We start from the raw sequence: 18,189 nt of genomic DNA, 5'->3' as shown, positions 1-18,189 counted from the left end.
ATGTCAAAAGGACCCAGAAGTCAGATCGAAAGGGCCCCCCCTGGCCAAATCTGGGACAACCTGAGCATAAAAATGGGCATTATAAATGGATTACAGCCCACTGAATAAAACAGGAGTGTAGCTCACGAGTCCCTACTGATATGAATAAATGAATTCAAAGTTAGACACGGGATGAGATTTTTAAAATAATTTCAAAGTATTTCCACTCAGAATACGAATAACAAAAGGGAAAAGTAATTTTACAAAGGAGAGGCCTGGCAGACACCACCTTAATCAAGTGGCCTAAGGGAATCTCTCCGGAAATGGACAAGTCACACTGTAGCCATTCTGTGTTATTCCTGCTCAAAGACGTATAACCTGAATCTAATCAAGAAGAAACAAGATAAACCCAAGGGGAGAGGCATCGAGAAGTAACTGGTTCATGTTCTACAAAAGTCTCAAGGCTGTGATTCAGCAACAGTTCCAGACTGAAGCAGACAGAAGAAGAGGACAAAACTAAATGCAACGCGTGAATCTGAACTGGACCCTTTCGCAGAATGGACATTATTGGGACAACTGGCAAAAACCTGAATGGTGTCTGAGGATTAGATGGTAGATCTACACAAATGTGAGTTTTCTGAGTACCCCTGATGTACTCAGAATTTTCTGAGTACCCTTTGATGGTTATACTGAGGTTTTGTCCTTGTTTGTAGGAATGAGACACTGCAGTATTTGGGAACGATGGAATAGCACATCAAGAACATACCTTAAAATAGTTCAGGGGGAAAAAAAGGCTTTTGTACTGTGCTTCCACTTTTCTATAAGCTTCAGATTATCTCAGAAAGAGATAATCTCTTTATCTCTTACTATTAACTCTTACTATATAGTAAGAATATGATACTAAGTTAATAGTAGGAATGTTATACTAAGAATGTTTGCTTGCTTTATTTGTTTTGGGGTATGTGTGTGTGTGTTTGTGTGTGTGTGTGTATGTGTGTGTCCTGATGTGCATTTGTCATTAACAGGAAACCATCACAAATGGCCCACATTCACCTCCAAATAGAGCCTACCCTTCCACTTCTTGTTTACCTTTTTTTACTTTTGTGACACATTTGTAAATTCAATATATTGTGTGAAATTTCCCACAGTTTTCGTAGCTAATATTTCAATAAGACCCTTAAAATCATTGAATTACAACTAATTTTTAGCTCCCCGTTGCTCCTCCTGGTGAGTCAAGATTCAGGGACACAGGACATTCTGGTTTTAAAGCACGTTAGCCCTTAAGTGAAGGCTACATGTAAGGGATTTTCTAAACTATTCAGCATAATTGCTTCTGTAACACAGTATTTAAAAAATTGTGACGCATTTGCTGGAAATGGTTTTCCTCTGAAGCACTTACCAAGCTAATATGAACAAAACAATGCCTGTCCCATACATTCTAACCATTAGCGATCTTGCCCTTTAAACCATTTTGACATTATTCCCAGCTATTAATCTGTACTTACAAATAACAAAACTCAGACCATCCGGACTGTGGGGATTCATCCCTGCACACCTGCCATTGGTGGAAGGGGATGAGAGGGCTGCAGGAGCAGGTGAGTGGAGGGGAGTGGGCGGGAAAGCAGATAGCCTTTAAAGCAATTCAGTTCTGTGCTCTGGTTTCTCCTCAGATCATATAAATCTTTCGCCTTTTTAAAAGCAATTCAGTGCTGATCTTCTCCCTCTCTTCCTCATTGCTCCATCCATCACAGGTTAGTTGGGTGTCAGCTATGTGTCAGGCCGGTACTGGGCGCTGGGGAGCTGAGGATGTATGCGACACAGTCTGGGCTGTATAATATACGAAGCCCTGAGTTCAGGGGAGAGAACTTGCTGTACTATAAATTTAAGTATAGTCTAATACATAGTTTCTACAACAGAATTCAAATAGAATGTGCTCTGTGTGGAAGGAGAAAATTCGCTGCCTGACAGGAGCAAGGGAAGCCTTCACAGAAAGGCTGACCTTTAAAGCTTTGGCTGCAGTTTGTCGGGAAAGGAGGAGGGAGGGCGTTCCCAGCAGAAGGAAAAGCTGAAGCACAGGCTGGAGGTCTGAAAGTGTGGCTGCTTCGGAGCTCACAGAGGGAGGCTGGGCGCACAATGGAGCAGTGTGTGCGCGCCGCTGAGAGCAGGGACGGGCTGGAGAGCAGACCAGGGAGGCCCGTGTGGGCAGACCGTTTAAAAAAAGAAAACCGACAAAAACCAAACAGCAGCAACAAGCGTCCCTGTATGCTAAGCTAAGGAGTTTGAACTTGATTCTAAAGGCGACTGGGGTGTCAGGGGAGGGTTTGCTGGAGAGGGACGTGGTCAGCTCCCTCACGAAGCAGGGATTCTGTGATTGCGGGAGTGGAGAGGGGCCGTCTGCCCCTGTGCACCTCGAGAATAGATGGCCTCTCCTTTCATTGAGCTGTCTGCTCCAACGTTACCTCCTCCTCTCCTGCCGCCCCCCTCCACCCAAAATAGCATGCCTGGCATTTTCTGTTCCTTATCTGGATTTGGTTTTCTTCATGGTATTTCCCATCTGTTGGACTTGTTTATCTGTTTATTGTCTGTCTCCCCCGCTGGTATATAAGCTCTACGATAACTGGGACTTTGTCCCATTACTGCTGTCTCCTGGCACCTGGTGCTGCGTCGGATATAGTAAGTGTGTGTATGTTCTTGAAAAAGTGAAGAGCAATACAGACCTGGGCAAACAACTTGGGCCCCCATAAAACTCAAATTCTAGGAAGGGAACATTGCAGTGGCCAAGCGGTTCTGAGCCCCCAGTGAGAGGGATGGTGAGGTCAGGAACCCCAGGAGGCTCTCTAGAGCAACACCGGCCTTCCAAATGAGACAGCAAACCCTTATCCCACCGGTCGTGTTTGTCTTTCCCCCACAGCTGGCCCTTTACAATGGGAGGGCAGTACTCAGATAATATTCCAATTTAGGGGCACTGGAACCTGGACAAAGGTGTCACTGGGGAAAAGAGAATGAAGCCTCGATCTTTCCTCTGAACTCAGTGTCCAAAACCAGAGGCTGGAATCAGGAAGCTGGTGTTTCCTGAATTCCCCTGAGATCGCAAAATGGGCGGACCCTGTCCTGCAGAACCTGTGGGTCTCATGAAGTCTCAGCCTGAACACCTCGCCGTCCACTTCCCAGCATCATGCCTGCTTGGCCTACAGGACATGGGGGGAAGTCACGATACAGGGGTGAACTCATCAGCAGGGTTCCTAGATAAGTGTCCATCTGGGGAGGTAGTTCCCCATCTCCAGCAGCTGGATGTCCAGGGAAGCAGTGTGGGCAGAGTCTGAAAACGTTTTCAGGACACGGGCTGATGGCTCAGGTCATTAGCTTTCGGAAGCCACGTGGCTAGAAGCCATCTCGAACGACAAGCGCAACAGACAAATGTCAACTATATGAAAGCTGGTGGCCTTGTTTCTAGGTTCTTCTAATTTGAGAACCAACCACTTTGTTCCTATTTCAGGCAACCCAAACCCTGTATTATGGATATGCTAGGAAAGTTCAGCCGTGGCTGCATTGCCTGGAATATGGGTGATTATGAGGACATCGATCAAAGAAATTCCAAAGCGGCTGCTCTCCTTAGGCAGAACAAGGCGGCACTTCCGAGAGCTTCCAGACCACCTAAGCCACCAAAGCCACTGAAAAAGGAGGAGGTATGATCACTTGCTTTTCTGAATCATCATAGATAACATCGAGCTCTTTCAATGTATAAATTACTGACCGCTAATTAACAGTAATACTACTACTACTACTGTTTTATGACTCGTTGTAACCCATCAAAGCATGTTTGTAATTTATATGGGGTTTCCACAGTAATGCCTATGCTGTGGGTATTAGTCCCATTTTATGGCTAAAGTAAACAAGGGGTTGTGGGGTTCAGTCTTTACGACTCTGCTTTGGAGCGTATGGTTTGACCTGGAGACAATGGCTATCCCCTTGATTTCCCAAACTCCAGAAAGTGCTCGGCCTGTCAAATGGAGGTAAATCTTTAACCCCTCTTACAACCCTTATAGACTGGCTAGCAGAGTGAGACTATACCAGTTCAAATTCAAATTTCTTTTTTTCCCCATTACTGCCTATGGAATCTTGAGCAAGCTGTATAATTTCCCTATATGGGGTTTTTATAAGTAAAATGGGGCTATTACTATCTGTCCTGAATATGTTATAGAGTTATCATGAGAATCAAGTAAAGAATGCGTAAGTATATATTCAAATCAGCAACTATTTCCCGAGGTCCTTTTGCATAATCCCACAGCTAAATGCACTTTGTAGTCATCCAGTGTTTCAAGTATGACAACAAATTTCCTTGAGAGAGAAGGAATTAGAATAGCTGGAAATAGAATAGAGACTCCTGGTCGCTACAGGAAGAGTGTTCCCTTCTTCCACTGAAGAATCTTGCCAACTTCCTAGAATGCGGCTTACCCTTCCTCGCCAGAAATCCAATGCATTAGCAATTAATTACATCTATTGGAAACTTCAGTGAGGGAGCTATAGAAGTCCTCCGTGGTAGGTCCTGACCTCAGGGATACTTTGTATTGAAAAAGGGAGCAGTTCAGCTGCTAACATTTCTATATGGTCTGCCTTTTGGGCCGGGTCCAAATGAGATGATTTATTACAGTGTGCATGGAGGAGGCTTGGATTAGTTACTTTCCATCACTGAGCTAATTTTCTGTAGGATTAAAGTGATCATGGGTTAAATGATCCCAAATGCCTCCTTCTATCATCCACTAAATCTGAGATATTTTTGTGCATTAAAAAAAAAAATCTGGTAAAAGACTCTTTCACTTTGAAATTATTTCAAACTTGCAGAAGAGTTGCAAGAACAGTAGAAAGGGAACTCCTGGTACATTATTCACTCCAGGCAATCAGCTGTTAATTTGCTTTAATGCTTTATTTCTCTATGTTTGTGTCTATTACACACACACACACACACACACACAAATTTTTTTTTCCTTACCTTTTAAGGGTAAGCTGCAGACATGATGCTCCTCTACCCCTAAATATTTCAGGGTGTATTTCCTAAGAACAAGGAGTTCTCTCACGCAGCTACAGTACAATTATAAGATTCAGGAAATTTAGCATTGATACAATATTATCATTTAACCTATAGTTCCTAATCTAATATTATTAAATGACCAAATAACACCCTTTGTATTTTTCTCTGAGCCATGATCACATCTGGGGTAATACACATCTATTACATTTAGTCTTCGTGTCTCTATAGTCTCCTTCAATTTAGGACAGGTTCTCAGTTGTGGACTTTCATAATGCTAACACGTTTTGAAGAGTATGGACCAATTCTGTAGAATACCTTTAATCTGAGTTTACCTGATGTATCCTCATGAGTAAATTCAGGTTATGAAGTTTTGGCAGGAGTCCCAGATAAGTAATGTCACTCATTCTCAGGACAGCATATCAAAGAGGCACCTTACATTGGTTTCACTCGTTGTTGGTGAGGGTTATTGATCACTTTGTCACACCTCCTCCCTTCCAGAGATAAACAAAACACTGTATCATTCAAAATTATCTTTTTAAAAATTTTTTATCAACTAGGCTTTCTTCTACATTTCCAGAGATACTTTATAAACTTGTTCCACAAGTCCATTTTGGGGGCCACCCCACAGGGTTCTTGTGGATGATACCTCAATAAGTACTCAAGCCTCTACCCCTTTAATATAAATCCTCTTCAGTGAAAATAACTTGAAGCAAGTGCCCTTATCAGGTCAAAAGCGAATAATGAATACAAAGCCTCCAACATAATGTCTCACAGTAGCCACCACCGAGTGGCTACCATGAGTATATACTTACCAGAAATGCCAGCACATTTTCCATTCTTACGCTAGAAGATTCAGAACCGTACCCTGAAAGAAGCCTCCAAAAAGGCAATATTTGTCAATGGTATTGGATGATTTGGGAGAAATCCTAAAAGCACGAACCTATACACAGTAGTATCACGTTTTCTCATGTGATGGGATATTTTCTATATTCAGGTGCCTGAGTTTGGATTTTTACTTATAAACCTAAGTTTGAAACTTAATTACAGTGTTTCTAAAAGCAATTTATGATACTTAACAGTATGTACCATTCTTGTATACATTTACCTAATTGGGCAGATTTCTAAACTGTTTCTTCTATATTTCCCTAAATTTCTTTTTTTTTAAAAAATCACAAAATGTTTCTCAAGCTCTATCTGCTGGTACATTTGTTATTTTCCCTTCTTGATTTTTGGTTTGAGGTGTTTTTTTCCACATAAATAATAGTCACTTAAGAGTTATCAAATTTATGTGTATGCAACAGATACTTTTAACAACATCATCCATTTCTATTTCATGTCTTTGTTTATAAATAGTCTCACTGCTCCCCTTCACTACATATATGGACATAATCTCAGTAATTGATACATTCTTTCTCTCATCAATTTACTCACATTGAGCGCAAAAGCAGTTCTCAAATTTTAATATGCATACGAATCACCTGGGGATCATTATTTAGATGCAGATTCTGATTAGGAAGGTCTCAGCTCCCCAGCAATGCAGCTGTTACTAGTCCAGGGACCTTGAGTAGCAAGGGGATAGACTAGAGGATTGACACTGAATTGCATTTCAAGCTAGGAACAGGAAGGACATGATGGAGCAAGGTGGGAGGAAGACAGAAGAACGGGTTCACAAGGCAAAGATAACCTAGCACTTTGGGGGACGTGCGTGCGGTTCAATGTGGCTGGAGAACAATGTGTAGAGGGGTGTGTGGTGATGAGGCTGGGGCAGAGGGACCAGCCGCGTCATCTGAGAGCACGTTGCTAAGGAAATTGGATTTTACTGGACTGACTTTTAAACACAAGCGACAGGACTAAACTTTATTTTGGAAACATTTAGACACCACGTGGAAGAAGACTGATTAGAACTGTTTGATAATGAAAGGGAGATGAGTTCGGAGGGCATTTTGGTAACTCAACTGAGAAATGAGAAGGGACTAAAACAGGGCAAAGAGAAAAGGCGAAAAGGTGATGCATTTGAGACCCAAAGAAAGTACTAGATTCGACAGCTTTCTAGGAGCTGACTGGGTGTGGGGAAAGCCTTCAGTTCCCATGGGGAGAGAGTATGGGTGCTGAACCTCAGACCTTGGAATTGGGGTGGGAGGTGGGGGAGCCAGGTGGCAGTTCACAGAGAACAAAGAGGAAGTCAAGAAGTGAATGCCAAGGAAACCTCTCAAAAATGCTTAGTTGTCAAAGGAGGAATTTAGGATAAAGGGGGTGGGGGAGAGGGACATAGGAGAAAAGCGTAATATGGGAGCAATTTTTTTTATACATTGTATGAAAATATACATTGTATGAAAAAATCAGTAGATTGAGAACTTGAAAATGAGAGAAAGGGATAACTGATGACTTGAGATCCCAAGAAAGCAGAAGGAAGTGCACAGCCACAGCAATTAACACTCAATGTCAGGATTCATTCTTACAGGAAGAGGGCTTATTTCTTCCACTGTGAATGAAGTGTTACCACCTCCCTTGCCATCTCAGAGGGTTGTCTATAACTTACACATTTCTTGTTCCCCAGTATCTCCTTTGCAGCACGTATTCTGAGACTACGTGACTTGTATCACAACCCTTAAGGGGTAACTCTGAGGTCTGTACTGTTGACTGTGTTAAATATCTTTGCTTCAAAGTCTACTTCCTATAACTTGGTATGACGGTATTCGGACTACGCAACTCCACTTTGGAGTCATCATATATATAATAGCATTGGACTGATGGTATCTTAAGTACCTGTATTTGTCAGGGTTCTCCAGAGAATAGAACCAACAGGATGGGTAAAGACATAGAAAGGTCAATTTATTTTATGGAATTGATTCACATGATTGTGCAGGGTGGCAAAATAAAAATCTGTAGGGTAGGCAAGCAGGCTGGAGACCCAAGAACGATCTTGTAGCTCACTTTCAAAGGCAGTCTAGAGCCAGAATTCCCTCTTCCTTGGGGACCTCAGTCTGTTTTCAGTCCTTCAACTAACTGGATGAGGCCCACCTACAATGGGAAGGGCAATCTGCTGAGTTCAAAGTGTACTCATTTAAATGTTGATCTCATCTGAAAAAAATACCTTTACAGCAACATCCACACGGGTGTTTGACCAAATATCTGGGTACCATGGTCTAATCAAATTGGCACATGAAATTAACTGGCACAGTACCCATCTCATCCAGAATTCAATGAAGTAACCTACATAGAGCATCTGACAGAGCAGTCCAGACATCAGAGAACCAGAAAGCAATGTGGTGTGTTATGTGTCAAGTTCTTTACCGATAGCATGCATTTAAAGCTGCATGAGGGACTATGGAAAACACTTGACATTGTCATTGAATCCAAAAAGGCTTTGAAATACCTAATGCTCTGTCTCTCATCTTGTACAACAACATAATTCAGTGTGGTATTATGTGGCTTCAAAAGTTACACTTCACAGCATTTTTTTTTCCTGAGACCATGTATATCAGTGATCTCATCCCTTTCACAGTAAATATTTTATAATGCCCTTTGCTTTCCTAAAATAAAATTCGTAAATATAACCTACTTACACACATAATTTCTAACAAACCACTACAGTGCACTAGGTTTACTACTTCGAAAGGAAGTTGTATTAATATATTTTTAATACACAGACATTGGGGCACTAGTAGATATGAAAATATAATGCAGTAGGCAGGTGCTTATGTCTACACAGTCTCCATGAATGCAACGGCTACAAATGAAGACTGATACAGATACACTGCATCGATGACTGAAATTCCATTGAGTACCACAGCTGTTGTAGTAATGTGGTTTTCTAAATTATGTCAATTCTTGTTAAAACTCTGAACCTTACAAGGTAAAATCTTCCCTCAGTTTATATACAACAGTGGCATTCCTGGAAAGTTCAGCATATGTTAAAATCATGTGAAATATACATCGTGTTTTTATGGAAAGCAGATAATTATAAACACACACACACACACACACACACAAAGCAGATAATTATAAACACACACACACACACACACACACACATTTTACCCACATGAATGTCCAGCAGGATATTTCAAAGTCACGCAGGAGGTGGGACAATTCGTCCTTCCGGGGTGTCCCACACATCACAGGACATTTCTCCTGCCATCCGCCGCCCACACCCACCATGTGCCAGTAGCCCTCGCCCATAATTATGCTAACCAAAAATGCCCCTACATTTCCAAAACACCTCTGTTGAAAATCACTGACATATATAATGAAATTGATTCAGCAAGAGTTAATAATGGAAGTGAGATCTCAAAGTTCTTAAGTCCTAAGATTGAATGTAACAAACAAGTGTTCAAGATAAATTCAAAAGATTTATTGCACCAAATGCCACAGAAAATTTGATGAAAATAACATGAACAAGTTTTAAGAAAAATTTTCCATATATTGACATTGATATCTCTTTAATTGATCAAAAATATAAAGTCCTATCAACTTATTTTAATGGAGCTTCAATTACAACGAATCTCAGACTTTCTTTTTCTAAATGCCACTTAAATTTACGCATATTGTAATCTTTTTCCAAGATATATGGTTCACCAAATTTTGACATTTAAAAATTGACATTCAGAGGGGGCTGCTTGATTTAGGCAAGTATTATTAAAATATTCCCTCCCTCAAAGCACAATAAAAAAACACACAAATGGTTCACATTTACCAAGAGAAGCTAAAGACTCTTTTTTAATGGTGAAAGTATGCATGAACAAAATGCTTTCAAAAGTACACGAGTGGAAAAATCCAGACATTTAAAAGAATTTTGGGGTCACTTTATATTCTTTATTTTTATGTACAATCAACTCTAGTGAAGAACCTAAAAAGCTAGACTAAATTTTTATAAAATCTCAGAGCCTAATTATAAGAGCCTGAACAACAGTTTAGTATCATTTAGCAAGCGGGGATTTTCCTCCCTCCAAAAAAGTTACTTTTGAAAAATATGGTAAGTTTAAAAAGTTGCAATGTGTAAACGGCAGTTCCATGAGATGTGAAAAGATTATAGTTAACTTTCATTAAAAAACAGCACACTTCAGAAAAATGGATTGAAGCCTGTACAAAAAGCTATTTAACACTGATAAAAATAAAATACTTTGGAATTATGCACAGGTATGGAAGCTACATTTTACATTTTCATTGTCACGTTTAAACATACACAATTATCTTTACATTCATAGCACTCGTCGATCTATTAAAAATAAAACTGCGACATGCTAGATAGAGGGCCATCACAGTAACATTTACACACTTCTGCTCTGTCATGCCTCACTAGCTTGCTTGAAAGAGCAAGATGCTACAAAAGTTACACTCAACAGGGAAGACTTAAAAGTTGAAGACACCCTAAAGGTGGAATCCTGTCCACTGAGGTAGTTTTCTCCATCTATTTATTTATTTATTTATTTTTACTTTTTATTTTTCTTCTCAAGGTGGGCATGGAGAGGGCGGGATCCCTTTCTTGCCTCTTCGGCTGAGACAGAATGAAGCCACTGGATGGTGTCTGGTGAGCGGGTGGATGTATCTCAACACAATTCCATGAGATTTTTTCTTTTCCACTTTTGGAAAGAGGTTGAATTTTAGACAAATGAAACTTGAATGTTATTGAGAGGAGGATTATAAAAGAACAGCAGCATTTGTGGTCTGTGTTTGCAGGCGACAGATATGAGGATGAGGTTCCGGCTGCGATCCTGAGCGTCTCTGAGACAGTCCCCACCTGTGACCCACCTGGTTTTCCAGGACGTTTTCTGAGAGAGAGTTCTGGAACAGTAGATTAAGAGGCAAATTACCTTTTCTCAGGCTTTGAGGGGACTGGGCTAAATCTTTAATGTATGAAGTTTAGAATCAGCCTTTTAAAGCTCCATTTCCCCCCTATACAGGTCTAATTTTCAACATGCCATTATGTCCACATTAAATGGGAACTGATTTTGTATCTAGTTATTTTCTATGAAACCCTGGAAGGTGGTGAATAAAGGAAAGTGCCCAAAATGTGTAAACAAGGAAACGGGAACTAGAGATGAGGGAATGCTTTAAACTGGTGCAGATGAAAATGATGTAACATCGGCTATTACAATTTATTTACATGTAATGAAAACCAAATGATGAGTGAGCTAAGCCACAGTTAAGGTTCATTCTCTCTGTGTAACACAACAAGCAATGATGTCATGGAACTAAGGAATTTACAACACTAAGCTCAGATGTTAGGCAAAAGGAAAAAGAGAAACCTAAAAATGGAAAGCTTCAATTTTATGAAAGACATAAAATAAAAAGTAAAGATCTTAAGAGTTTTAATGCACCCATCTACGTTTCACATCCTAAAGAGAGAGGAGTGAAGGTAGCAATTCCGACCTATTCCTAAGAATTATTCCTAAGAAATGATAAATCTATTTTTCTCCACTGGTACTGCTGCCATGCTTTTTCAAACAAATAATTAACTTGCACTTGGAAAAGAAGAGGCAAACTTATGTAACTTGGTGTTGGGGGTTTTAACAAATAGGAAATCTGAAGTCATTCTCACCCCTGACAGGGAAGTTGCTTCATATTCTTAAGTACAAAGGATCCATGGAAGGATTGGAACTAATTCATAAAAGGGTGAAAGGAAATTGGAACATGGTTATAACTAGCTGTACTCAAGATCTTGAAGGTGCTCACAATGTTTTGCTTTACTAGATTAGCTCGTCTTTTAATGATCACTTTTTTAAAGTCTTTTCCTTTACCCTGGATGTCAGTACATCATCTGACATGATCATCGTCCATGATCAGTAAACTCAGTAAAGTTTCTTTTAACAGAAAATTAAGGTGTTTTTTATAAAGGGAACTATGCTAACACATAAACAATTCCTCATTTTGGTTTTATACTACGGGTGAGTTAATTTCTGGAAAGGTGTTTTGGAAAGTATGTAGGGATCAGAAGGCACAGAGATGATGTAAAAATTTGGACCATAGATGAATTGTTTATAAGCGCTCAAACTAATTACTTCCCTTAGTCATCCTGAACTGTTGCAGGTTTCATTCCCCACTAGGACAGCTGTGCCTTTTAAAGTATAAATAGTCATTTGTATTAACTATTATAGGAAGAAAGTGGCTTTGGCTGGAAGAATTTAGCAACAGAAACACTAGTGAGCTTAAGAAATCACTTTGGTAAATGGCTTCTCTTAAAGAGGCCGCAGAAAGCTCTGAAGTCTAAGGTTAAACATACGGTATCAGACTGTGTACTTTGCTGCTACAAATTCCATCTTGATGGGATTAAGATGCTACATTGATTCTTGGGTTTATTGCACCAACAATCCATCTCTAACCGACCTGTGGCTGCATCTGAGACAAGGTCAACTCCAAGGAGGTGTGAACACAGTGGGTCCCTAAAGCACTCTCCTCTCCGCAGTCAGTCCTCTCTCATGTTTATGTCAGACTGTGTAACTCCCACAGCCACCAGCGCTGAGAATGGCGCAGCGTGGCTTTCTTCACTTCACCTTTTGTGAAAAGCAAACTCAGCCCTGGTATCTGACGTCCTTTTTCTGACAGTCTGTTTGGAATAGCAAAACACGCATTCTCCAGTGTGGGGAGCTCAGGCTGAAGCTCTGAAACATCTGCCGAGTGGAATGGTACGTGCTCTGTCTACCCCCTGCTGCAAAGTCACTCGTCATCATTCGGCCCAAACACACAAGGCAATCTGTGCTGACAGCTTAGTGTTCAGTGTAGTGCTTATGCTCCCTCCTCCCATAAAGGTCACTCTCTTGGTGGATTCATGGGTAACAAAAAGGCCTAGAGTGTTCATAAAAAACATACATGCAGTTATGTCAAGTAAACGTAAGTTCCAAGAAAGCATCCACTCAAAAACAACAAAACAAAACAAAGCGGTGGAATGACTGTTTCCGTTTGCTTTTGACGTCACAGAGAGCTTATTCCTTTCTCCTGCAGGTGAGAATCTGTTTTTGTTTGTTTTTTTTCTTCCGAGGAAAAACTGTCCTGAGCTTTAGCTTATAAGAGTATTTGAGCGACGTAAGGGGAATGCGTACTGGCAATCGCGGTCAACAGAGGCAGGTCATTCGATTCAATCCTTATATGGAAAAAAGAAAAGATGATTATTTTAAAGTAGCATTATTTTACAGTTCAGTATTACTGCTAGGTACTAAGCTTACTAGGTTATTGCTTAAAAGTAATGAAAAAGTAAAAGAAATGGCGAGATGATGACAAACTTGTTCTTTGAATCTGCTCTCCCAATGGACACCGCCCGGGGGCAAAGCGAGGCGCAGGGCTGTGCGGACGTGTGGGCACAAAGCCCATCTCCCCACAGCAGCGGTCACCGGGTTCTAAGTCCCTGACTTTTTTGTACGCCCTATAATGTGTTACACTTTCACGTTTTCTCCAGTGTCTCCTTATTCCTCCTGTCAACATCCTGAGCGCACATGGATTCTGCACCTCAGTTCAAACTAGTCTCAGGAAAATGATGAAGGCGGCAATGTCTCCAAAAACTGTGGGGGTTTGCACCACAGGTTATGTAACTTAGACCTTCACTCAGCATTTGAGCTACGACATTCTGACAAGAAAGTGACACTAACAGATAATCAAGAGGCATCGTGGCATCTTATGGACGCGGCTTTGGCTGCCTCTCTTAAAGCAGAGGCAGGTACAGCATAGTCACAGGTCAAATGTCCTGAAAAAAATAATAAGGACTGCTTCAGTCCATGAAATATGTCTTAATCTTTCCCTCGAATTTCAAAAACAAACAATTAAAAATAAAATTTAAAAAGGTAGCTGGCATGACTTCATGGCGTTTCTTCTGTGCTTTCTCCAGGAACGCTCCCTACAGACCTTCACTTCAGTGAGGACCAGGAGCTCTCCCGCACCTTGAGGGCTGCCCTGGCCATGGGAGGAAGGGGCTAAAGAGGGGCTGACTATCATGCCCACTAATAATGGACCGAGAGGCCCTAGAGGTGAGAAGGAACAATAGTCCTAGGATCCTGCTAACGGTGCTGAGGACAGGCACCTGTCAGAGTCAGGGACCCGGTAGAGGTCCCAGAAACGTAAGGCACCCATCTGGCCGTGGGAAACCGAAGGCAGCAAAACCGAAGTATGAGACCGGAAAAGAGACCTCAACGCAAAGCAACAACACAACAAGGAGATACTCCTGTAAGTTAACCGCCAAAGCAAATGCCTCATAAGGGGAACTATTTTAAAAATGAAGTATGTAAGGGAAACGTATGACAGGAAATGCGAGGAGCCGAGCAACGCAGTAAGTCATATCCTGGGTGTGAAAGACGAAAAGCCTGACAAGAATGCGAAGGCCTGAGTCTTGAAATAATACTACTTCGGTTAGCAGGCTTCGCAGAGGATTTCAAGGTCGACAGCACGCACACAATATTTTCTTGCCCAAATTAGGGGAATCATCATCCTAGGTAAGGAGGACAATTCCCCACATACACAGTGTCTTTCTGTTCTCTGTTGAAACTTAAGCAGAATTTCTCCGAGAGAAGTCACGGCGAAGACCCTGAGGAAGATGCTGTGCGTTAGTAACACAGGCATGTCTCCTCTCCTGGAGGACTCATCACCCCAGCGAGGACAGATCAGTCGCCCAACAGACATGCAGGCAGGCTCCGGAAAGCCCAGAACGGCCTTTCCTGCCTCCTGCAGGAAGCAAAATGTAGGCACGGGCTGCTGCTGCGTGTCTGACCGCTTGTGACTTCGACATCTTGCTGAAATGACGAGAAACGGGCAAAGTGGGGTTACATCTCTCGCTTCCCAGCATAAAATAACCCAGGAAGAAGACTGGCATAAAGTACCACTATCTGAGCATTCTGCATTGGTTTCTGGGCATGCCACTTGGTATCAGACACAAGGAACGTGCTGGTCACCGGGCAGCAGCACACGCACACACAGGATGGCGCCGGCACTTCAGGGAGGCACTGGGGCCCGCAGGTGTGCGCTGGCTAAGGCTGCAGGCCTCAGTGGGCACAATGCAGGACAGCCCCATCCCAGGGAGACACGGTGGAGCTTCCCAGAACTCACCCCAGTACGACACCTAATTCCTTCACATGCACCCGGGTGTGTCCACGAAGGTATTCAGACAGCATCTTGCTTTTCAGGTACATCTCCTGTAGTCTGTCTTCAAGATGCATGATGCACTGCGAAGCCAACAACATTCACAATGAGGGCCAGAATTCAAACCTCTGCCAACATTCTAAGAGCTGGAATTCTCTTCATTTTGAAGTACACAACTCATCTCTCTCAAATATACTTCAAAAAATTACAAGCCATTTCAAACCCTATCATAGTAGGCATAAGAATAGGTTTTTGTAAAAAAATAATAAAGTTTATTTTTTCCAATGACTATTAAGATTTATATATATATATTCTGGTCTTTCTAAAAAGCATTTTTTTTTTACATATTGAAATCATTCTAAGTGCAATGATTTCCTGCTTTTAAAAAAACACTTTATATTAATCCTTTCCCCCACGTTATTAAAAATTCTTTACCAATGTAATTTTATGGCTAAATAATTTTTCAGAATGTGAATTTACCATTATTTACTTAACCAACATAGCAATTTGCATTTTTGCTATTATAAATAATTTTGTATTGAACATCTATGTTGTTGGTTTTTTCCTCTATCTCAGTTTATTTTGGCACAATATGTTCCCAGAAGTAGAACGATGGGAACAAGGTTATTTTGAAATTCTTTTTTTTTTTTTCTCTCAAGAGTGTATTTTAACTAGGTCTTTAATAACAATAAAGAAAGGGCAATTGTTTTCAGGACATCTCTACTCTTGGAATTGTGTCTAGATTCATTTTTTAGAGAATAGCAACCATCTGTGTCTTTCACCGGAGGCGAATGCTTTCGCATTTGGCAGGCGGAGCTGGCCAAGCAGCTTCAGTGAGACACCTGATGGCTCTGGCAAGGGAAATTCCATCCACCAGAATTTTCTTCTACACCATTAAGCCTGTTATTTTCAAGGTAAAAAGATTAACAGATGCATTTGAAAATGTTGATCTTGACCATCTGGGCTGATCAATGACATGGAAAAGGTATCTGTGAGAGATGCAATCTTTTCAGGTTTTCATTGGCTTCAAATCTTAAACGCACTGTGCTGAGTGAATGGAACCACCGGTAAGTGACTAAGAATAATAATCGAAGCAAGGAGGATTTCACCAATTCCCATGAAAATGTTGCTCCAAATAAAAGAGTTTAGTGGTGAAAGGGTCTCCTGTTAAGTTTCAGTTCCTTATACAATAAATACAAACTTTTTAATAAGAGTGTTATAAAATATTAAAAAGAACATTCACATTACACTGAATCCTTTATGTTTTAAAAAAGTTAATTTTCAGTGTTTTCAGTCTCCATGAAAACTGTATGTTGCAATGTCAACATAAAGAGAACATTGGTCTATATGGGATGCATACTAGTCTTAAAATCGAAGCATCTAGAAATTCTTTTATAAAAAGGCTTAATTATCATAGAATTGTGTGGGTTCTTCCTTCCCCTTTCTGGGATTTTATTCCTGAGATAGATGTCTTCCATTTTTAACTTCTGAAATTTTTAATAGCTATTTTCTTCTTTCATACTGAGGACTCTAATAGCCATTTAACCATATGTGCATGCAGCCGATTTCTTCAGGAGAATTTTAAACTGCAGATGAAATTTCCTTTGATCTTGGTTTTGTCAGGTTATATAAATCATACATCTTATTAAGTGGTTAAACATCTGTCCAAACGAAGTAAAAAGAATCAGCGATAGTAATTTATTGCTTGGAAAACTAAGATGTCAAAAGTAACAACAGCTATGTATTATAGAATAGAACATAAAAGTTTGGTAAATACTTATAACGGTAAGAAACTATAAAATCTAATCTATCTCCCTTCCCTTACAGAAAAGGAGATTTCGACCTCCAAATCAGCGTGATGTAACTTGCTACTAGAAAGAACAACTGCCTACGAATGTAGAACATGAGTCAAGTTGTAGTAACCCTAAGTGCTTCTCATGTTACCCCCTGGGGTGTCCTGCAAGAGTATGCTTCAGTTTAAAGTCCAAATAAAGATTTTAGTGAAATCTTTGTTGTCAGTCTTTACAACCATTAATGCTATTTTTTTAAATGAATGGTTAACAGTCATACTAATAGTAGCTGCTTCCTGTGTGCTTATAATATCCAGCACCATTCCAAGAGCTTTACGTGAATTACGTAATTTTATTTTCGTAACTGTATGAGATCGGTTCTATTATTTCTCCAGCTTCACAGACAAGGAAGTTGAGACTTTGAGCAGTTACACAGTTAGGAAGCAGCACAGCTGGGATCTGACTCCGGGCTACTGGACTCCGTGGTCCAGACGTCGGCCACTACTTCACACTGGCTGTTTAAATTGTGCTTTGACTGTTTAGAAAGCAGTAGCTTAGCCCTAATTTTCAGAGGATTCTTACGACATGCTTGTTGAAAAAGTGCTGTCTTCATTTAACAAATGAGAAAGCTGAGGTTCAGAGACTCTGGGGTTTGTTCGCATCACACAACGAAACGAATCAACGGCCAAGCCTAAACTTGAACCCAGTTAGTCATTGGTCTCCCTGCCGCGCCACCATGCAGAGGACAACCAGACGGTATTTCAAAGTGCCCTCTTCAAGGCCTTAACAGTCTGGACTATCTCTGAGGAATGTGGTGCTACTGTAGATTCAGTCATAAGAACTCAGGAAAATTAGCGCTCCACTAGCAATTAGTGTAGGTAATTCATATTCAGCTTCCTACCAAGACCTTGCTGTTAAATAGCTCTGTGTCTTTTTGTGGAGGCCAGAAGGGAGGTACCCGATGTCTGGGTCTGGGGTTTGAGCAGAAAGCAACAGTGTGCAGAGGGGAGGCAGGAGGGGAAGGGAGGGCTCTTTCATCTAAGCGCATGGCCCCAAGTCGCTGCATCCACGCTTTTTCTGGCTAGGCGTCCTTAAGCCTCGCTTCCACTTTCGAAACCTTTCTCCCTCCCTCTCAATATATTTTCTCTCAATCTCTCTCTGCATGCGCACGCATTACAGATATTAAAAAGATTTGTTTTGGGGCCGGCCGAGTGGCGCGATGGTTGAGAACTCGCTTGGGACGCCAGAGGGCCCCGGTTCGGATCCCACATATGAGGGCCAGTGACACTGCCCTCTACAGCTAAGATGCTGAACGGCAGCTCAACCTGG

The 18,189-nt window shown here is 41.1% G+C and overlaps 1 protein-coding gene across 4 annotated transcripts in view; it reads right to left on the bottom strand.

The window, feature by feature from the left end:
* Positions 1-9,340: 9,340 nt before the first annotated feature.
* Positions 9,341-18,189, bottom strand: part of FNIP2 (folliculin interacting protein 2) — a 137,074-nt gene continuing 128,225 nt past the window's right edge. For all 4 annotated transcript variants that reach the window (XM_019667512.1, XM_019667514.1, XM_019667511.1 and 1 more), the window contains 2 exons: positions 15,038-15,153; positions 9,341-13,088 (listed from right to left, as the gene is read on the bottom strand). In XM_019667512.1, coding sequence (XP_019523057.1) covers positions 13,010-13,088; positions 15,038-15,153 — 195 coding nt within the window. In that variant the 3' untranslated portion in view covers positions 9,341-13,009. The remainder of the gene's footprint in view (positions 13,089-15,037; positions 15,154-18,189) is intronic.

Source organism: Hipposideros armiger, unplaced genomic scaffold, assembly GCF_001890085.2.
Source record: "Hipposideros armiger isolate ML-2016 unplaced genomic scaffold, ASM189008v1 scaffold_498, whole genome shotgun sequence".
In the NCBI taxonomy this organism is placed as follows: Eukaryota; Metazoa; Chordata; class Mammalia; order Chiroptera; family Hipposideridae; genus Hipposideros; species Hipposideros armiger.
This window is presented reverse-complemented; position numbering and strand designations above follow the sequence as displayed.